The following is a 17019-nucleotide window of genomic DNA, read 5'->3' as shown; positions in this document are numbered from 1 at the left end:
TGAGAGAACTGAACGAGATTGAACGGTTGAGAGAGAGAGAGAGAGAGAGAGAGAGAGATGAAGAAGAGCCACACGACGTCTTGCGCAGCCCTGTCCTTTGTTATGCAACGTGTCTGTCTCGCTGTTTAGACCGGAGGGAGGTAGGCGGCAAAATGAAAGCCATGGACAAAGCCCGGACTTGGAAATTGAAGCCATATCGCGGCTAGACTACCACACCATTTCCACTACTGAAGGGTGAACATGACATCATTCAACCAATCCAGAACGCCCACCTGTGTATGGCATGGTATTTGCAACGCACACGTTTGCCCCATGCCTGGTTGGGAAAAATCGAAAATGGCGACGAGGCTGGTCGCTGAACTGATCCTGAGGAATCTTGAACGACAATGCTCGTTAGTGAGACAAAAATCTCTGCTTCTCGTTACCTTTTGAATTTCGAACTCTAGATTGAAGTGAGCAGAGAGGAATTGTTGTCCTTGGGAGACCCCGCCGGAACGATTCGCTTCAGCTGAGGTGGCCAGACCGAAAACTGCCCGTCATGAGGAATGGGCGCTTATGTATAGGGCGGAAACTCGGATCCCACATCTATAAAAAGCCTCTGGCGCTGCGACAAGTGTAAATGACCACTGGCCTTTTCTTCCTATGTGAGAACTTAGAAGCGTAGCACCACTGTTGCATCAAGACTGCTTTTCACATCTCTATTATACATGAATGATGACGCTGGAAAACACTGTAGAAGAAAGTTGAATCCTGACAGAGAAGGAGTCAGCAGCGCTTGCAGACACCACCTTCGGAATACCATAAAAGATGCATTATGTAGAAGTCTCAGGTATTGCGGTGTGTCTTTCCATGTATCTGCCCAAGGCGGGGGTTGTTACGGTTGGTTGTACATGTCCAAGATTTAGAGTTACATAGCGCGACAGCGTCTCGCACTAAACTCGGATAGAGTTATTTATATATATAATTATACTTTTTAAACCCCCGAAAAGAAAGGTAACGACCACAATCACTTGCAGCGTGGCATTGCTTTTCAGTCAACTACGCGTGGTCATCGTTAAAAGATCACTCGCAGCACTTCTGTGAATACCTTAAAATTCGTTACATCACGCGGTAGGTCTATTTGTCACACTTGGTGACCCAAACAATATGTCAAGGCTGAAGCCCCCCCGGACGTGGACCAGTGGGCCAGTAGGGAATGACCTCGATCCCATTCCTCGCAAACCATCGTGATATTTGGTGCTTGACGGTCGTTGTCCTTCGGTTCAGTTGTTTATCTAGCCTCAGCGGGGTGGCCCTGAATTTTGATCTGTTTGCGCAGGTTGCTGAGCAGGTTGCTGAGTTGATTCGGCTCGTCCGGCTGGGTTCGCTGAACCAGAACTCGTCCCTCCAGCCTGCCGACAATATTCTTCCATGAGTTGCTTACGTCTACCATTCTCCATGTGCCTACGAGCATCTAGGTTCAAGGTCAGCCCCTTCTTATGAACTGTTCACCGCAGCTGTCGAACGACGAGAGCACCCGAGGATCACGAATCCCCATTTCACTCACCTCTATTAAGCGACATCATATGTGATGTGCCTTCACTGGCCGAGCGCCCCTCATAAACGCCGTTCTGGACAGATTTCAGCAGCACTTCGACATTCTGTGGTAATGTTTTCGAATGCACCACAACCGCAAAGATTCCTGGGTGTGCATCATGAACTCCTTGGGGCTTCCAAGTAGCAAAGAAGTATCCATCGACTGGATATTCGTTCGATTTCGGAACATTCCCCAAGCCCGATTCGTCTCTTCTGATCGGTATGCTATGGCGTTGCACAAACTCTGCGGACACCATGTTGGCCGATGATTTTGTATCGAGTAGAGCGCGGCAGTCGTGGAGCTCTGGGTTTCCGTCATCACCAGCGAGCGTGATGGTGATCAGAAAGGGTTTCTTGGTAGGTTTCTGGAGAAGAAAAGCGTGAACGCACTGATCTTGTCTATGATCAGTTTGGGGAAGCAGCTTACCATGTCTAATAAGGGATCTCTGGTATACAAAGGCTTGGAGCCAAGAGACAACCGGTTCTGAGGTTCAACAGGCGCAGGAGGATATGCCTTCTCCTCAAGGTATATTATTCTTGATGCTCTCCTCGAGAAGAAGCCGCAGCTGATCCAGCGAAGAAATCGCGAGACTATATGATTCTCCATGCTTTCTGCTCCCTGAACAGCAATTCTGGGCTCGAGATCAAACTTATGCGCCGCATCCAGGTCTGCGCCTGAGTTCGTGCTGCTGGGGTATGGTGATCGAAGTATGCCGAACCATAAAGCAAGGCGGAAGCAACACCTTTCGATGCCTCGTGATATTTGAGCAATAGAGCGCCTTACACGTCAGCAACAAGAAGGACAACGCCGGATTTCAGTGTGTTGAAAAGGTATCCAAAGCACACACTCCATAGAGGCATACTCAGAGAGAAAGAGGTAATACGAGACGACGCCATGAGGCAGGAGGTGGCTATGTTGAAACGACATGCACCATTGAGCTGCTAGGAGCATCATGCGAGGGCATCACCACTTTTAGGAAAGCATTCTTTCCGTTCAGACCCAGGGGCGCCGCTAAGACCTTCCACAGGACCACAGGTTTGATAACTGCACAGGGAAACAAAACGAAAGCCTTAAGACTGGCTAGGCTGGGGGATTTTCACGTCTTGGAACTGGCAGGGAGGCGCAATATTGATGCCCGAGCCAGCACACCACCATATCCATGCCTACATAGAACCAAGCAAGGGCAAAGACGAGATTCATATTGAGTAGGCAACTGTTGTGCTGGGGATGGCCAAGTTTGACCTCCTACATGAAAAGGTCGAAAAGCTTCTGCAAAGGGTGGGGCCAAGGCACCACTCTCCCATGATGGCCAGCCAAGTCTGTGACGGGCGCTTTGGTAGTCATTCATTCGAGAGAACCAACAGATTCAGACAACGTCTATCTTTCCAATAGAAATCCACCAATGTTCTTGCATTTGCTTGAAGTGAAATGGCAGGGGTCTATCATACATATTTACGAGGGGTTAGTAAGCCCAATAAACAACCACCATATGTGACGTTCACCTTGCCTGACCACACAATACAGTGGACAAGCACCGCACCCTTTTCAACACACCAAATGTGCCCTTCCAGACTTTCCCGACTTTCCAGTACCTTTAGACATGAAATGTGCAGAGCCATAATCACTATATCCTTTACGGGCCGACCCTGAGCATCGATCGATTCGTGACACTGGGGAAGTTTCCCCGCCTCTCTTTTCTGGGCCATCGAAGCACATTCAATTCTCAGCCTGATCGACGCGGACGCTGACCGTTTCCGGGCTCACCGTTCGGCTGAGGTAGACTGGGATTTCGTACTTCCTCCTCCTATGTGGGCCAATAGAAACTCTGGCTTGATCCAGCCACACTGTCTGTCAACACTTCTGCCGCCTGCGCGTCCTAGCTCGGATCGATACTCATTCAGCGTGCGATCTGCCGATTTTGCTGACCTCGCGGACACATGGCATTGGCCTCTGCGTGGTGGGCGCGGGTCTCTCTCTCTCTCTCTCTCTCTCTCTCTCTCTGTGTGTGTGTGTGTGTGTGTGTGTGCGTGTGTATGTGTGTGCCAGCTCCGCCCATCCATTGGATGGTGTAAGGGGGATGGATATTTTGATGTTCTAGACGCGCTGCTCGATGGATTGTTGGATTGTTGTTGAGTGCTGCGCGAAGCCCTAGCTAGAAACTTGAATCAATCAATCCGTAGCCGTAGTATTAAGTCTCGCATGAGGGATATGATCTCTCTGTTCTGCAGCATCTGAGCCGAGCGGGTGGATTGCCTAGGGTTCATACGAGGCCGTCCGCCTCGTCGATTGATCACGAGCGGGAGCCCTCGTGTCCAGCCTCAACGACTGCCCTTTTTGGACTGAGAACACTGGGATAAAGGCCACTGCGAAGCACATCCTTTCTTTTGCTTGTGCATGCGTCCAGCTTAGTTGGATCAGGAGGCGGTACGGTCAACATAAATTAGCCATTCAAGAAAAGACTGGCAAGCCATCGCAATCATTCAGAGCATCTCATTGGATTGGACTATTGCAGAGCCCCTTTGGAGTTGGAATGCCTTTTAAGAAAGATAGGGGGGTGGTCATATTGCCTTCAAGTGTGTCAGTAAAACCAGGAAAATGGGTCAGATTTTCGAGACATGACTCCGTTACGGAAGCCTTGTTGCTTTTCTTCGGTACGCAGGTTTCTGGTTTCTGTGTTCTGGCGATCCGGTTGCTGTAGCCGTGCTTGCCATCTCGTTATTTTAAGTCTACTTTGACGGGATGGTATATTTTCTGGGGACCTGCCTCATATCTAGATGTGTTTAGATTTTGTTTATCCGCAAGCTTCCTGCCTCTCTCGTCGACGCCCTCACATTCTACCTCTAATAGATATCCCATGGGGGATTCTCTGTTTCCCGGGGTTTCAAGGCTTTGTTTCGCGCCCACTCCCAATCCACCATGTATTCGGTAGGCTTAGGGCCTTAGGCTTTCAGTGCCTCACCGATCCAAGTCAATCCACAGCTTGAAGTCTCTATAAACGTTCTGTTCCAACGTCTGAGGAGACTTTTGAGCATGTGCGAGCAATGAATACTTGTGAAAACTCCCGGGGACAAGTTATTGCATGGCAGATACATCCCACGTTCACGGCCGCTGAATGAATCTATGGAGCGATAGCCTTGGTGACCAGCATCGGGGAGTGCTGTTTTGTGTGCGAACATATCTCATTTGTCACATCGATGGCCGAGCGGCCCTTGCTTTCTTTGAGGCCCTTGATGGTTCAATTTTCTCAGCTTAAACTCTCAGTGTGCAGTCACGTTGGATGACTGGGCTCCAGATCTTCGGAGATAACACTGCGGCCCTCGTTGCACTCGGCATTCTCAGCATTGTTGAAAGCTGACAGGATTGAAATGCCCATATCGTCCAGGTATTTCTTCCCAACCACAAACGGAAATGTGGGACGATCACCACTCTTGGTCGAGGTCTGAATGACCTTGAAATTGACCGTGTGTTCTCCATTGTTGAAAGTGCTGTCATTCTTTTTCTTCCACCGGAGATTGAGGTTGATCTCTCCCACGATTGGGATTTGGTGGCCGTTGCACACGGTGACAGCAGGAGAATTGTGATCCCGCCCCAGTCCGAACTTTTGGAGCCATGCGACAGCCTGGCTGCGAGAGCTGCGAGGTTCTCCATATCTGACGATCTGACGGTGCAATCCGCACTTGCGGAGGGTCATCTCGTGTGTGAAGTTTGTTGTAGAAGTACCCGTGTCAAGAAGGGCATCATGCCACGTTAACACAGGTTCCGGGAATCCTTCGAAAAAACATTCAATTCCAACCTGCTGAATTGAGCCGTCGCTTCCGATGAGTTGTCTGCTTGGATCCCTGGGGTCCTTCATCAGATACCAGTTCCCAATGGTGCCGTTTGAAGAGCGGCTAATTGTGCCCCTGGTCAGGTTGTTTACTGAATCAGCTGGCTCAGAGAATGGTTGCTTGCTCAGACGAAAATTTACTGTGGGATGGTATGATTAGTGTCCTGTGCTGTTGAAAACATTCGTCGGATGGGTGCAATCTGGATAGTTTTCTTACAGCGTTCCCGTATAGATTTGCCCTTCCTCCCAGGCCTGGTTTCCCACCACGGAACTGCCACGCCAGAAGCGGGAGACATTTGACCTACACTCCAAGTTGCTGACACTTGGTAGCTCGCTGTAACTCAACGGGGGTCCATTTTTGACATCTCCACTTGAAGTTAGTGGCCGATATCTTTGAGCCCCCGCACTTATTGTATATATGGGTGGAATAATATTGTTGAAGACAGAGGAAGAAAGCCCATGAAAATGAAGAGAAACGGAAATTCAGGCGAGTGTAGGAAGACTCGAAGGCAGTGGAAACGATCAAAACGCCAATTTCAAATGACTGGCGGTGAGAGGAACAAGGTGACCGCTGCAACGGTCAAACCAAACCGAAGCAGGTGGGAAACGCATGAAAACCGTACAAACTTTCTTTACAGCCAGCTGTAAAAAAAGGAGGTGACGAATCTTGAGGAGACCTACCAGGCAAGCAAGCAACCAGCTGATGCCGGAGGATATTATAAATCCAAAGCAAAGCAATGAGCATAGACTTGTGGAGTACTCACTGTCCGGCTAGCCTCTGTATAAAGAATAGATGTCCAACGGCGATGCGAGGCTGATGTGTGGGATAGAATGGACCAATTGACCCGAGCAATCGTCAAAGTCAAATCCTTATGATTGATACTAAACTCGCTTGAAGGCAAGATCTCAAAAAATGTTCCAGCCCGGGGTCGTGATTAGTAGAATATCACCCGACGATGGATTGAAATGCTGTAAAGAGGCTGTAAAGATGTCTGAGCCTCGGAAATGGAAGACGTATTTGCAACAATAGATTGCCCTCAAGACGGATAGATGGTGGGAGATTCTAAATCCACAGGGAAACCAATGTTCAAGCCCAAAATGGCCCATGGGACCTGGGATATTAGTCAAGACAAGCTTAGTCGGGGTGGCTGTAATGGGGAGCTCATCGCTGGATCAGTGTCAGGTTCAGGTCGAGGAGCTTGTAAGTTGGGCCTGCTAGGGGCACATTCCCAAGGCATACTCTACCAAGCCCCTTACACTGCTCAATCCAGACGATGGAGGCTTTCCCTACTAGCTCCACGCACTGCGAACGGGTTCGTCCATCGCAAATGACGCGTGTCAACCGGTGAGGCCATAATGCTCGTGGCAGGGGGACGAGGCTCCATTGCGATCATTGGCTGGATCCTTAGATGCCATGCAGAGCAAGCACCTCGAGCCGTCAGGGCCCTGTCGATCCTCAAGACTCTCTCCCAGGGCGATGAGAACACCATAAACGCAAGCGCAAGAACCTACCAGTTGAATCTGCTCCGGGCGCGAGGTATCCTTAGGGGCGTGTGTCTGCACGTGTGATTAGGCTGAACCAGCGGCAGCTGGTCTGGCAATGGGCTGTACTCGCTGCTGCGCCGTGGTCATACCTTCTGCGCTTAGGACTAGATAAGCCCTTTCAAACGATGTACCGCCGTTGAAGCGAACATCAACAGCTTGAGGTGGATTTTCACTTACACTTTTACCAGCAGCTGACCTTTGCTCATGTTCGCCGCACGGGAACACCGCGGTGTCAGCAGAACATGGCACGATACAGTGAGCATGCTGCCTTCATAGCACAAAAGCCCGAGGCTGCCATCCTTCGTCGATTCCAAGAACTCCACGCAAGAATTATCCTGCTGTTACACGCTGACCTGTGCAACCTCGAGAAGGACTTGAATGACATCGTCCAGAAGGCGATACGCCCAGACTCCAACACCACCGGGTCGCTAGTCCCGGAAGACCTGGACTTCGAGTGGAAAACGATTCGAGATTCTCCGACGCCGCTGGCGCAGGAACACCGAGCCAAGATTGCTGAAATCCAGGAGAAACTCTTCACGTACTGTGAGTCAACGGCCCCCGCAGCCGGCATTGACGTTGCTGATACTCGTAGATGAAAATCTGATCCAATCAGCCAAGCTTCGAAGGTTTGGCGTTGCTTCTGCTGCGAATCTGGAAGTGACTAGGGACTGGCTTCTTCTCCAGCGCCCGTGGAACATAGACGACATGAGACCATGGTTGCACGAGGAGGTTGATCCCAAGGAGCTGTTGACGCTCTCTCCAAAGCTTGACGGCTTCGATAGCTGGCTTGGCCAGATCCTGAAGCCATTCTGGCATCAAATGGTTGACGAACAGCCAATGCTGCCATCCCTGGCGGGGCATGACAACACCAAGGCGCAAGACCTGATTCTGAGATGTGCGCCCGAGTCACTGATTTTGGTAGGCAATATCTGCACGGTTTTATTGTCTTCCGCCATCTTCGTCTGCTCGGTGATTGCCTTGAATTTTACAGAGGCCACGCACTTTCGACTCATCATCATCTTTGTTTTCACTGTGATTTTCTCAAGCGTCCTGATGTTTGTCGCACACTGTCGCCGGTCCGAGGTTTTTGCAGGCACCGCGGGCTTCTGTGCTGTTCTTATTGTCTTCATCCATGGAGTGTCGCCCGGAGAGTGCGTTTAGGAGGCAAATACTGCAGCTAACACTCACTCTGCCAGCAATTTCCCCGGGGGGGAGTGTCTTAACATCGAAGGGAAGGATGAAGCTAGCCTGGCGGTGCCAGGGAAGCAATCTTCTGGGGAAGGATTCAGGCCATGAGCCGTAAAGTTTGCGCCATGGTGCCACCGCGACGAGTTGACTCATTTGATGAAGGAATACATGCTTAATCGAAACGAGTTGCCCTTGGTTGAGCCTTGACGAGAACATAGTTCATAAAATTTTGCTTTTACAGGTACAACTTCGAGCTAGGAGACACGAAGTTGGACGTTTATCACCTTAATAACACCCGGCGACTTTCCAATGCGTTGCGTTCGGTATTAAGTTAGCCTATCGTTTCACAAACCATGTCTAATACTTGTTCCATCGCTAATGGTGGTCCGGATGGCAATCCCTGGACGGACCAGCCTCCCGTCCGGTTTGCTCGGCCCATTTTACTACCTTGTACATACTCCATCGTTGGTACGATGTCCCATGTCCTGTAGCACAGACGAATGGATAGACAATCGCCCAGACACTGGGTGACACTACACTCGAGCGGCAGGACGGATTACGTAAGACAACGATGCATACAGGGATCCATCCATATGGCTGTATGAGATGGCACCATGTCATACGAGTAGGTAGAGCAGCAAGGTCCGGGTCGGATTCGATATGGCATCCACAGGATGGAGGCCCAGAGCACTAGGGTACATGTCTTTCTCAACGAATGTATACTACCAGCTTTGTATCTGCCCCGCAATTTACATATGTATATGCAGTCTCATCGGCGCCGGTATAAATATGTGTCATATACTATAGAACTATGTACATCTGGTGCCGTCTCACAAGAATGGTTGCATCCTGACCCTACGTGATCCTTCCTGCCACCGGCATTCAATCTGCCTATCGCATACAGCATGGTCGAGAAAAGCACCGGGGCCGACGAGACTGTATCGAACGCCGGCCAGGGATAATGAAGCTGATTAGTTGAACACATTCGATGAGAGAGAGATCCACTCTAGCAGCCCCAGGGCCCGGGGCCCCATTAGTTCCAAGCCCAATCGGTGCGGCAGGCAATACATGTGATGTGACCCTAACTAGATAACAGGGACCGAGGCGCTGTAGCGCACAGCTCTTTGCCCAGGAAAGTCCAGGACGCAGGATTGACATATAAGGTGTACGTCTATTCTGGACAATGATATCCGGTGGCCTTATCATCTATGCCCGATGGTATACATAACTTCGGACTCGCGCCTTTAACACAATGCAATCCAATAGTTGCTTGCCAAATTGACCACCGTGTGATCAAGTGTTCAACTCCTAGGAGAATCCTTTTCTCTTCAATGTGAAATCGCTAATCATCACGCTTCTTCCCGGGAGCTCCAGATCCAAGAACATCACCCACCATCGAATCTGCAACCGTACCAAATCCGGAACCGGACCCAGCGCCAATGCCGTGTCCAATGTTTCCTCGGCCGTCTAATCTGTCGCCTTGGTTATCCATTAGAGAGATCGACTCTTCAGGTACATTCGCCGCCGGATGGCGGCTAGTGGAGTCGTCGACATCGTAGACACCTTCAAAGGCCCCATTGTCCTCAATCTCTTCATCTCTCTTTCTAACCTTTTCCCTGGCGTCCTCTCGCATCTTGACAACTTTCAGATAATTGTAGCAAGCGATACTGATGATTGTTACGAGCAAACCGCTGATGTTGATAAGACTCAATTCATCATGGAAGATGATACCAGCTGCACTGATAGTTACAACTTCCTTGAAGATGCCACAGATGCTCAATGTTACAACACTGGTGCGTTGAAGCAAGGTGAATTCAGAGGCGATCATACAGAACGCTAGACACCCTGGAACGATCAAGAGGCCCACAGCTGTGCCGATGCCATGAGTCGAGATGAGGATCTGAATGCCGGCAATGACAGCAGACGGTGTTTCAGAGAAACATGCGATGGTGAAAAGGGTGACGAACATAATCGGAGCGAGGAAGAAAAGCGTTGCGAAGGGGTTGGAAGTGGCTGGATGTTGGAGGAGGAGGATCTGTGTCAATGCCCAGCGAAAACCAGAAAAGAAGGAAGCAGACATGGCCAACGCAAAACCCAGAGCGTGGAAGGCGGTCTCGCCAGCGACCATCATCAGAACACCGAGAGTCATGGTTAGAATAATAAGGATCAGCTTGACGGAAGGCTTCTCTAGGCGGAAAAGGAAGGCAAACGTAAGGACAAAGATCAGAACGCTGGATTTACACATGGTGTAGAACGTGAGGGTGATGTAGCGGAGAGAAGTGTTTCCTAGACCAATGTCGAGGGATGTGGTGGTGCCAGTAGGCACCAGTCGGGTAAAATAGAACAGTGGTGTCACCAGCGGTTTCGGAGGGTGTGGTGCGTGTCGAAATGAGTGCGGTTGTGGTTGAGATGGTCGTAATGAAGGAAATATTAGGAGAATGGCTGAAGCGAGGCAGAACTGAACGATCATGTGTAAAGATGTCGCGAAGAGAGGGAAGTGGAAGTCGAGGTGTTCGGAAGAAAACATGAATTTGTTATACTGTAACGATTGTCAATTGAAGTCTCCCTTGAGATTTGGGGGGGGGGACGTGCGTACAATGGATATTGATAGAGAGAAAAAATACCACCCGCCGATCAGGGCTGCATTTGTGAGGAGGTTGCGCATGACATTTTGGTCTGCCTGCCTGGCTTCATCCTTGGACAGACCAGAAGTTCCTGCAATGCGGGAGTCAAGACCATCACGCCTCCGCTTCCGCCTCAGATATTTCCGCCTCGCATGTTTATTTAGACCCGCTTCTTCGTCGTCTTCAAGGTCCAGATCGGCGTCAGAGTCAAGAGCCCCGAGTTCGTGTTCTTCTGCGTCTGACATGGAGGAGCCTGCCTCATCTTCTGATGAGCCGTCGCCTTTGGACTCAGATACGGAACCTGTACCTCTTCGTTTGTATTTGCGACGGGGATTTATATAGATAAGATCGTCCTCGGCCGTAGGGGGAGGTGCGACAGAAGTTGGTCTCTGGGTCCGGTCGCTACATGGAGGCGTGTCCATGGGACTGAGAAGCGAAGGATGGAGGGGATCTCAGATCATGGAAGTGGCTGAATAAGGGGATGGAAATGAGTGGCAGGTGAAAGACAAGACAAAGTTGAAGAGGATCAGCAGCAACGTCAATGTCAGCGCAACCCTTGGGCTTGACACGAGTTCGGCAGGGGAGTGCAAAGTTGCATGGGAATGGAGACAATACGCGGCCGGAGGAGGGATCCTCGAGGATGGAGAGTGGATGTCAGATCAAAGCTGTGCCAAGCCTCCAGGGGGTCTGTCGGCTGGTGTCATTCGACGTCTCTCTAGTCCACCGTATCCATATCGGATACCCCTGCACCTCTCGTCCTCGGTGAGCCAGGACCTTGTGATAGACGACCCGCTAATCAAGTCACAGCCTTAACCACGGTACGGAGTACTGTGTACCTAGGCACCAGAACTGAAATGCGAGGTGATGAAGGAACGCTCATGATGACATAATAATACTAGGTTTTCTACAAAGCTAAGTCGGTATTGGCGGCACACCGTTTTCCAATTGACCATCGACATTCATTTCTCCCTGCATACCTCGCGTCTCATCAGGTCTTTGTCGTAAGCTTCTTTCGCTTATCATTTAGAATGCCCTTCAGCAGCGTCGTAGTTTCCTTCTTTCGACGTGCTTGAACCTGCCATCGTTCTCGATCCTCCGCAGCGACTACCCCCAGCCCTCCGTTCTGGCTCATTCGAAGGGTTTTGTTCGACCGTACGCTGCTGGCAAATCTGGAATCAGGTGTTTGATAGACACTCCCTGAGCTTCCAGGTGTAGCTCCATATGCCGAGCGTCTCAATCGTAGTGGTGTCGAGACGGCATCTGTACCATTGATTTTCTCACCGTTGCCGGTTATTGACGTGTTCGATGTTGAGATTCCTAGTTTCTTGAGTTGGCTCTCAAGCAAGTCAATATCTGCACTTTTCTGTTCTGCCATGGCCATCATCTTTCCCACTGTCTTAGTAACAGCTTCTACGGTTGGCTTCTTTTGAGATGGAGTCCTTCCGAATGTGCTGGATCTTCGATTTGAATGTTCAGACACACTACTTTCCGCAAGTTTCGCTCGAAGGACCGCAATACTGTCTTCCACCTGCACCAGCTTCGACTGTACGGAAGCAGAAGCTCGACGAAGATCGTTCTGGATGGATGATTGCTCGGCGGAAAGCGGTGCACTCATGCTGGTCTCGTCACTAGCGAGCGCTTGCAGAGATTTTTTGATGGATGTCAACTTTACCCGGAGTTCAAAAAGGTCGTGTCCAAGCAACTCTTGGCACTGTTGTAGCTTGTCGTTGAAACCGTCGATCTTGCTATCGTCCAAAATCGTAGAGAGTGCGATATGCCCCTCATGCAAACGCGTAATGTCACCTAACAGCCATTCATCATTCAACGCATCCATTGGCGTCTCTGACTTGAGCACACTAGGCCATGACTGATTGCTGGCGTCAAGCTGTTGGTATTGCATGAAAGAAGCGAGAGAACGAACGTTGATGCCCAGCGTATAGACCATCGAGTTGATATCGGAATAAAGTCGTTCGATCTGTGCTGGAATTCCGGTTTTAGTCGTATCCTCCGGCGATTTCGGCTGATACGTGATGAAATCGTCAAGAGCCTGCGTAGGCGTTATTGGTCTCTCGAGTTCTTGCCTCAGTCTGTCGTCTTCATCATCCTGTAGCAATGCAAGTTGCTCAGCCTCCTCCTCAGCCTTTCGTCGAGCAGCTTCTTCTCGGCGTGCTTTCTCCTTCGCAAGTTCTTCCTCCTTAGCCCTGGAAGTTTGTATCGCAAGAGCTGATTGGTGATACTCAGCCTTTCGCTGATCAATCACTGATTTAGGGCGAGCCGGTGCGCTGACAGACCGGGATGGGTCAACCCGAAGTCCTTCTATGGGGAATACTTTTCTCACTGGGGACGGCGACCTAGGACTTTCGTGCGGCTTCGGTGGTGCAAATATCGGCCCAGACGAACCCACCTCCCCAAAAAGAGGTCGTTGAGACTTTGCCCCGAAATTGGTAGTACTCACTTTGGTGAAAAGTCCACCAGTTGGACTGACCTCTGTACTTCTATCTCCACTCTTGAACGAACTTTCTGGCGATGTCTGAAGCTGCTCGTGCTGCTCGTCGCTATTATCTTCCTCCTGGCTCGCGCCATCCGTAACCTCTTCTCCACTGCCTTCGAAATCTGAGCTGAAACCTCCTTCGTCTTCTTCCTCCCCATCGCTGGGTAGCTCTTGCAAACGTTCTTCGTCTGCTTTAGTCGCAGGTGGAACGAAGTCCGGAGGCAAGGGTGCAGAGTCAGGTGATGTCTTAGAGGCAGTTGAGGACACCGAGGTATCTCCAGCAGCATAAAGTGGCTTGCTAACTGGATCTGGAGGGAGAGGAGCTTCAGGGATTTGACTCAAATCTACGGACTCGTCGTCACTTGGGGGCTCCTGTTTAATCTCAGGCGGCTCCTTCATGAATTCAAAGGTGTTGGAAGGCGTGCTGGTTTGCACATTGGCGGCGGTGTCATGGCTGGCGTTCTTCGTTCCAAACAGAGCCATATGAGATGGAGCTGGCGTCTCCTTCGGCGTTGTTGAAGACAACCCATCAAAGGACCATCCAGTTGTGCCTGGCTGAGGGATAGGAGTGGTAGATTGGTCCCTCGTAGCACCAAAAAGATTCGACAGTGGTGGGGCAGGGGTGGCTTTCGATTGGTTAAGTGTGGCCGGAGGTGTTACGAGTGATGTTGCAGGCTTATTTGTGCGTTCCACAGGAATGTTCTGGGAGTCAGGGGCCTCAGCCCTGTCAGAGTCCGTATAGCTTTTACTGGATTCATCCCCCATCTCCGCTTCTTGATCGTGAGTTGGTGATAGGTCTTTTTGAGATTCTCCCATCATATCATCCAAAGAGGCTCCCAAGCCGAAACTACCTGACTGTTCTGGTTTTGGTCCGTCATCCTTTGCGGTGCCGTCACCCTGGAACGACGACTGAAGCTTGAAAGCCCCGCTATTGCCTCCAAAGATCGTCGACCCAGAAGTTTTGGCAGCAGCAAATGGTGATGAGGATGAGTTGGAGCCAAACAAGTTTCCGGATGCCTGCTGTCCAAATTCAACTTTGCCGGATGTTGAAGCGAAGGGACTTTTAGAGCTCTGATCAGTTTGCACACCCGCAAATGAAGAGAAACCCCCAGCGTTGGAAAAGGAGCTGAAGCCAGACTGCGTTGTTGCTGCGTTAGCTGCGGAGAAAGGGCTCGGATTTAGGTTGGACTTGAATGAAGAGGCCTGGCCAAAAGTCGTTGGACCAGCAGGGGAAGCTGGCTGGCCAAAGAGAGAAGGTTTTCCAAGAGCACTGGCTGAGCCGAATGCTGGAGTAGACGTGCTACCAAAAGCAGGCGCGCCAAATGTGGAAGCAGGCGCTCCTGAAACAGTACCTGCACCGAAGCCGGTTGTGGTCCATGACGATTTTGCAGCCGCAATGGGCGAGGAGGTACCAAATGCGCTGCTAGAGGTGTTCCCAAAACCAGATTGAGCCGAGGGTACACCAAAGGTAGGCTTCGCGAACGCGCCAGGATTGGTCACATTGGTCGAGGTATTGGCACTTTGTGCAGTTGGAGCTGGGGAAAGGTTGCCAGTGTCGGGCGACGCCTGTTGAAGCGATCGAACCGAGGCGAAGCCAGCATAAGTAGTCTTCGCCCGCACTGAATCGTTATAGATGAGCCACCAGGACGCTAACACGCCGTCAGTATTCAGAACAATCAAGTTAGGAACAGGGCCGGCAGTTTCAAGTATTTCCAAATCGGACGGAATGGGATTTGGGACCCTTTCGGTGCTGGACAGGTCGAAAGCCATCCCAATGGGAGAAGTGTCTTGGAATTCGGAGGATAAAGGTAGTTGGGCACGTCGTGTATCGTCCTCGATTACAGTAGTGGTAAATGCCGGCGCCACAACTCCCTCTGCAGAAAGAGGTTTGTCTGTCCTGGAGACCAACCCAACGTCTATTGAAGTGGTAGCGGTCACTACCACGAGCTCCTGCAAATGTGGTTCAAATGCTCTAAGCCTAGAGATGAAGTGTGCAGATGGTAAACGTTCCACGCCCCATAGTGGTAAGACCTCGGGTAGTTTTTCAAACGTTAACCTTGATTGCTCTGCATCTCTGGTAATGATGTAGTACTCGGAGGGCAGGATTCCATTGTCGGTCCCGCTTGGGGTATATACAGTGAAAAATATGTCATTTTCCAGCCACAAGATGCCAGAGACATGAACATTTGGTGCAATAGAAGTAGATCTGGGTATGTTGGCAACAACGGTGCCGTCCGGTTTTAGTTGCACTGCGTTGCCGTCCGCCAAACCTGCTACTAGTTGTTTACCCTTGTTGCTCCATGAGACGCAGCTGACATTCGATGTGAGGACGAAACCGTTGATCCCCGATAACAATGCACCGGCTTTGAGATCCACTATCATCAAGTCTCCATTGGACGTGACGATGGCAAACAACTCGGCACTGCCTGGCACGGGATTTGGCACAAGAGCTCTCAGAGTTTGCCCATTTGTCGTAATCTTAACCAAAGGTTCAAGCTGTCCGTTCTTGAGGCTTTCAACCTGGAAGGCAAGGATTCCTCCTTCCGAGTGAGTGGAGGCTACGAGAACACTGTCGTCAGATGAAAACGCAATCTGTGACAATCGGGGGAGGGGTATCTTGATATCTGGTTCTAGAGGGCGTATTGGCCCCTTTTCTGACAACTGTAGGCTCTCTCGGACCTTTGATGTGGAGGAGATATAGATGGCATCAGGACCCGCAGCTGCTACAAGCCCCCGGGATGATGCGACTGATAATAGTGAGGATGATGGGGCAGGCAGATCATCCGAAGGCCAGGGCGTTGGAAAAATGCGAATTTTGGCCTCGCCATTCAAAGCGGCAAACCCGAGCTGATTTGTCTGGATCTCTTGCAACTCTGCTCCGTCGCTCACATGGGCTCCTCCGGGGTTCGATGTAGAGGTGGTCGAGGCGGCATTGGAGAAGCTGAAGGCCATTCTCAATTTGGGAAGTTCAGAGGAGATGGATCGCCTCGCATTGACAGAAGGAGAAGAGGGAGCAGAGGTTGACAGTGGAAGCGTGTGCGCATTTGACAGCGACCTGGTTGCTGTTGGCCTGGTGAAAGAGTGTCGGGGGAGTACCGTCGGCCTCCAGAAAGAAGGGGAGCGCTTGTGGTCAGCAATTTTGAGGGAATGACATCTGGCTACACGCAGCGGGATTATGGCTTCTGTACTTGGCTGTTAGAAAGGGTGAATTTCTTTGGGCTTGACTGTGTCTTGGATGAATTGTGCTGCATGCTGTAACGAGGACAAGGCACTTTTCTGTTGGCGGCGCGTCAATACTACGAATTTGGCCGGCGGCTACCGCAGGCACCTAACGCGCTATATGCCAAGCGTCCGGTCGAGCATTAATTCATTGCGCGCCAAATTTCTGCCACGTGACATGAGGATTGTGGATGGCACCTGGGGCTGTATGCTCGTCCGTGCCAACTTGTTATGGTTATGCCTACATAATGCTTCACTGTCCAAGTCACTTCATCATGCCTGGCACTATGTTCCTCCCACACGCTAAAGGGCCTGGACGACAGGTGAATTGAATCATTTGCACAGAAACAGCAGATACCCCAAGATTTCCGTGCAAGAGCTACTTGTATAGTGTCTTTGTGCAATTGCGCGATCTTTGTTGACCTGCGCACACTTGTTTACTCACGGCACAAGGTCGTCTGACATCTTAGAAGACTTGTCCTCGGTACCATCTAATATACTGGCATCGCGCACAAGACAGATGTGGCAAGTTTTCAAAGCTTTTAATATT

General features: G+C 50.6%; 3 protein-coding genes across 3 annotated transcripts; 1 reads left to right on the top strand and 2 right to left on the bottom strand.

The window, feature by feature from the left end:
- Positions 1-7189: 7189 nt before the first annotated feature.
- A1O9_05073 (uncharacterized protein) lies at positions 7190-8108 on the top strand (the record flags this gene model as incomplete). Its single annotated transcript, XM_013407359.1, has 2 exons — positions 7190-7490; positions 7540-8108. The coding sequence occupies 2 exons, from the start codon at positions 7190-7192 to the stop codon at positions 8106-8108; spliced, it is 870 nt and encodes a 289-aa protein (XP_013262813.1).
- Positions 8109-9477: 1369 nt separating this feature from the next.
- A1O9_05072 (uncharacterized protein) lies at positions 9478-11181 on the bottom strand (the record flags this gene model as incomplete). Its single annotated transcript, XM_013407358.1, has 2 exons — positions 9478-10674; positions 10732-11181. 2 exons carry the CDS (start codon positions 11179-11181, stop codon positions 9478-9480), a joined length of 1647 nt encoding a protein of 548 aa, XP_013262812.1.
- A 566-nt stretch (positions 11182-11747) lies between these two features.
- Positions 11748-16202, bottom strand: A1O9_05071 (uncharacterized protein; the record flags this gene model as incomplete). The annotated part of the gene is made up of 1 exon (XM_013407357.1): positions 11748-16202. One exon carries the CDS (start codon positions 16200-16202, stop codon positions 11748-11750), a length of 4455 nt encoding a protein of 1484 aa, XP_013262811.1.
- Positions 16203-17019: the final 817 nt, after the last annotated feature.

Source organism: Exophiala aquamarina (genome assembly GCF_000709125.1).
Source record: "Exophiala aquamarina CBS 119918 chromosome Unknown aczIA-supercont1.3, whole genome shotgun sequence".
Classification (NCBI taxonomy): Eukaryota; Fungi; Ascomycota; class Eurotiomycetes; order Chaetothyriales; family Herpotrichiellaceae; genus Exophiala; species Exophiala aquamarina.
The sequence above is the reverse complement of the archived record's forward strand: the minus strand, read 5'-3'. Positions and strand labels throughout refer to the sequence as shown.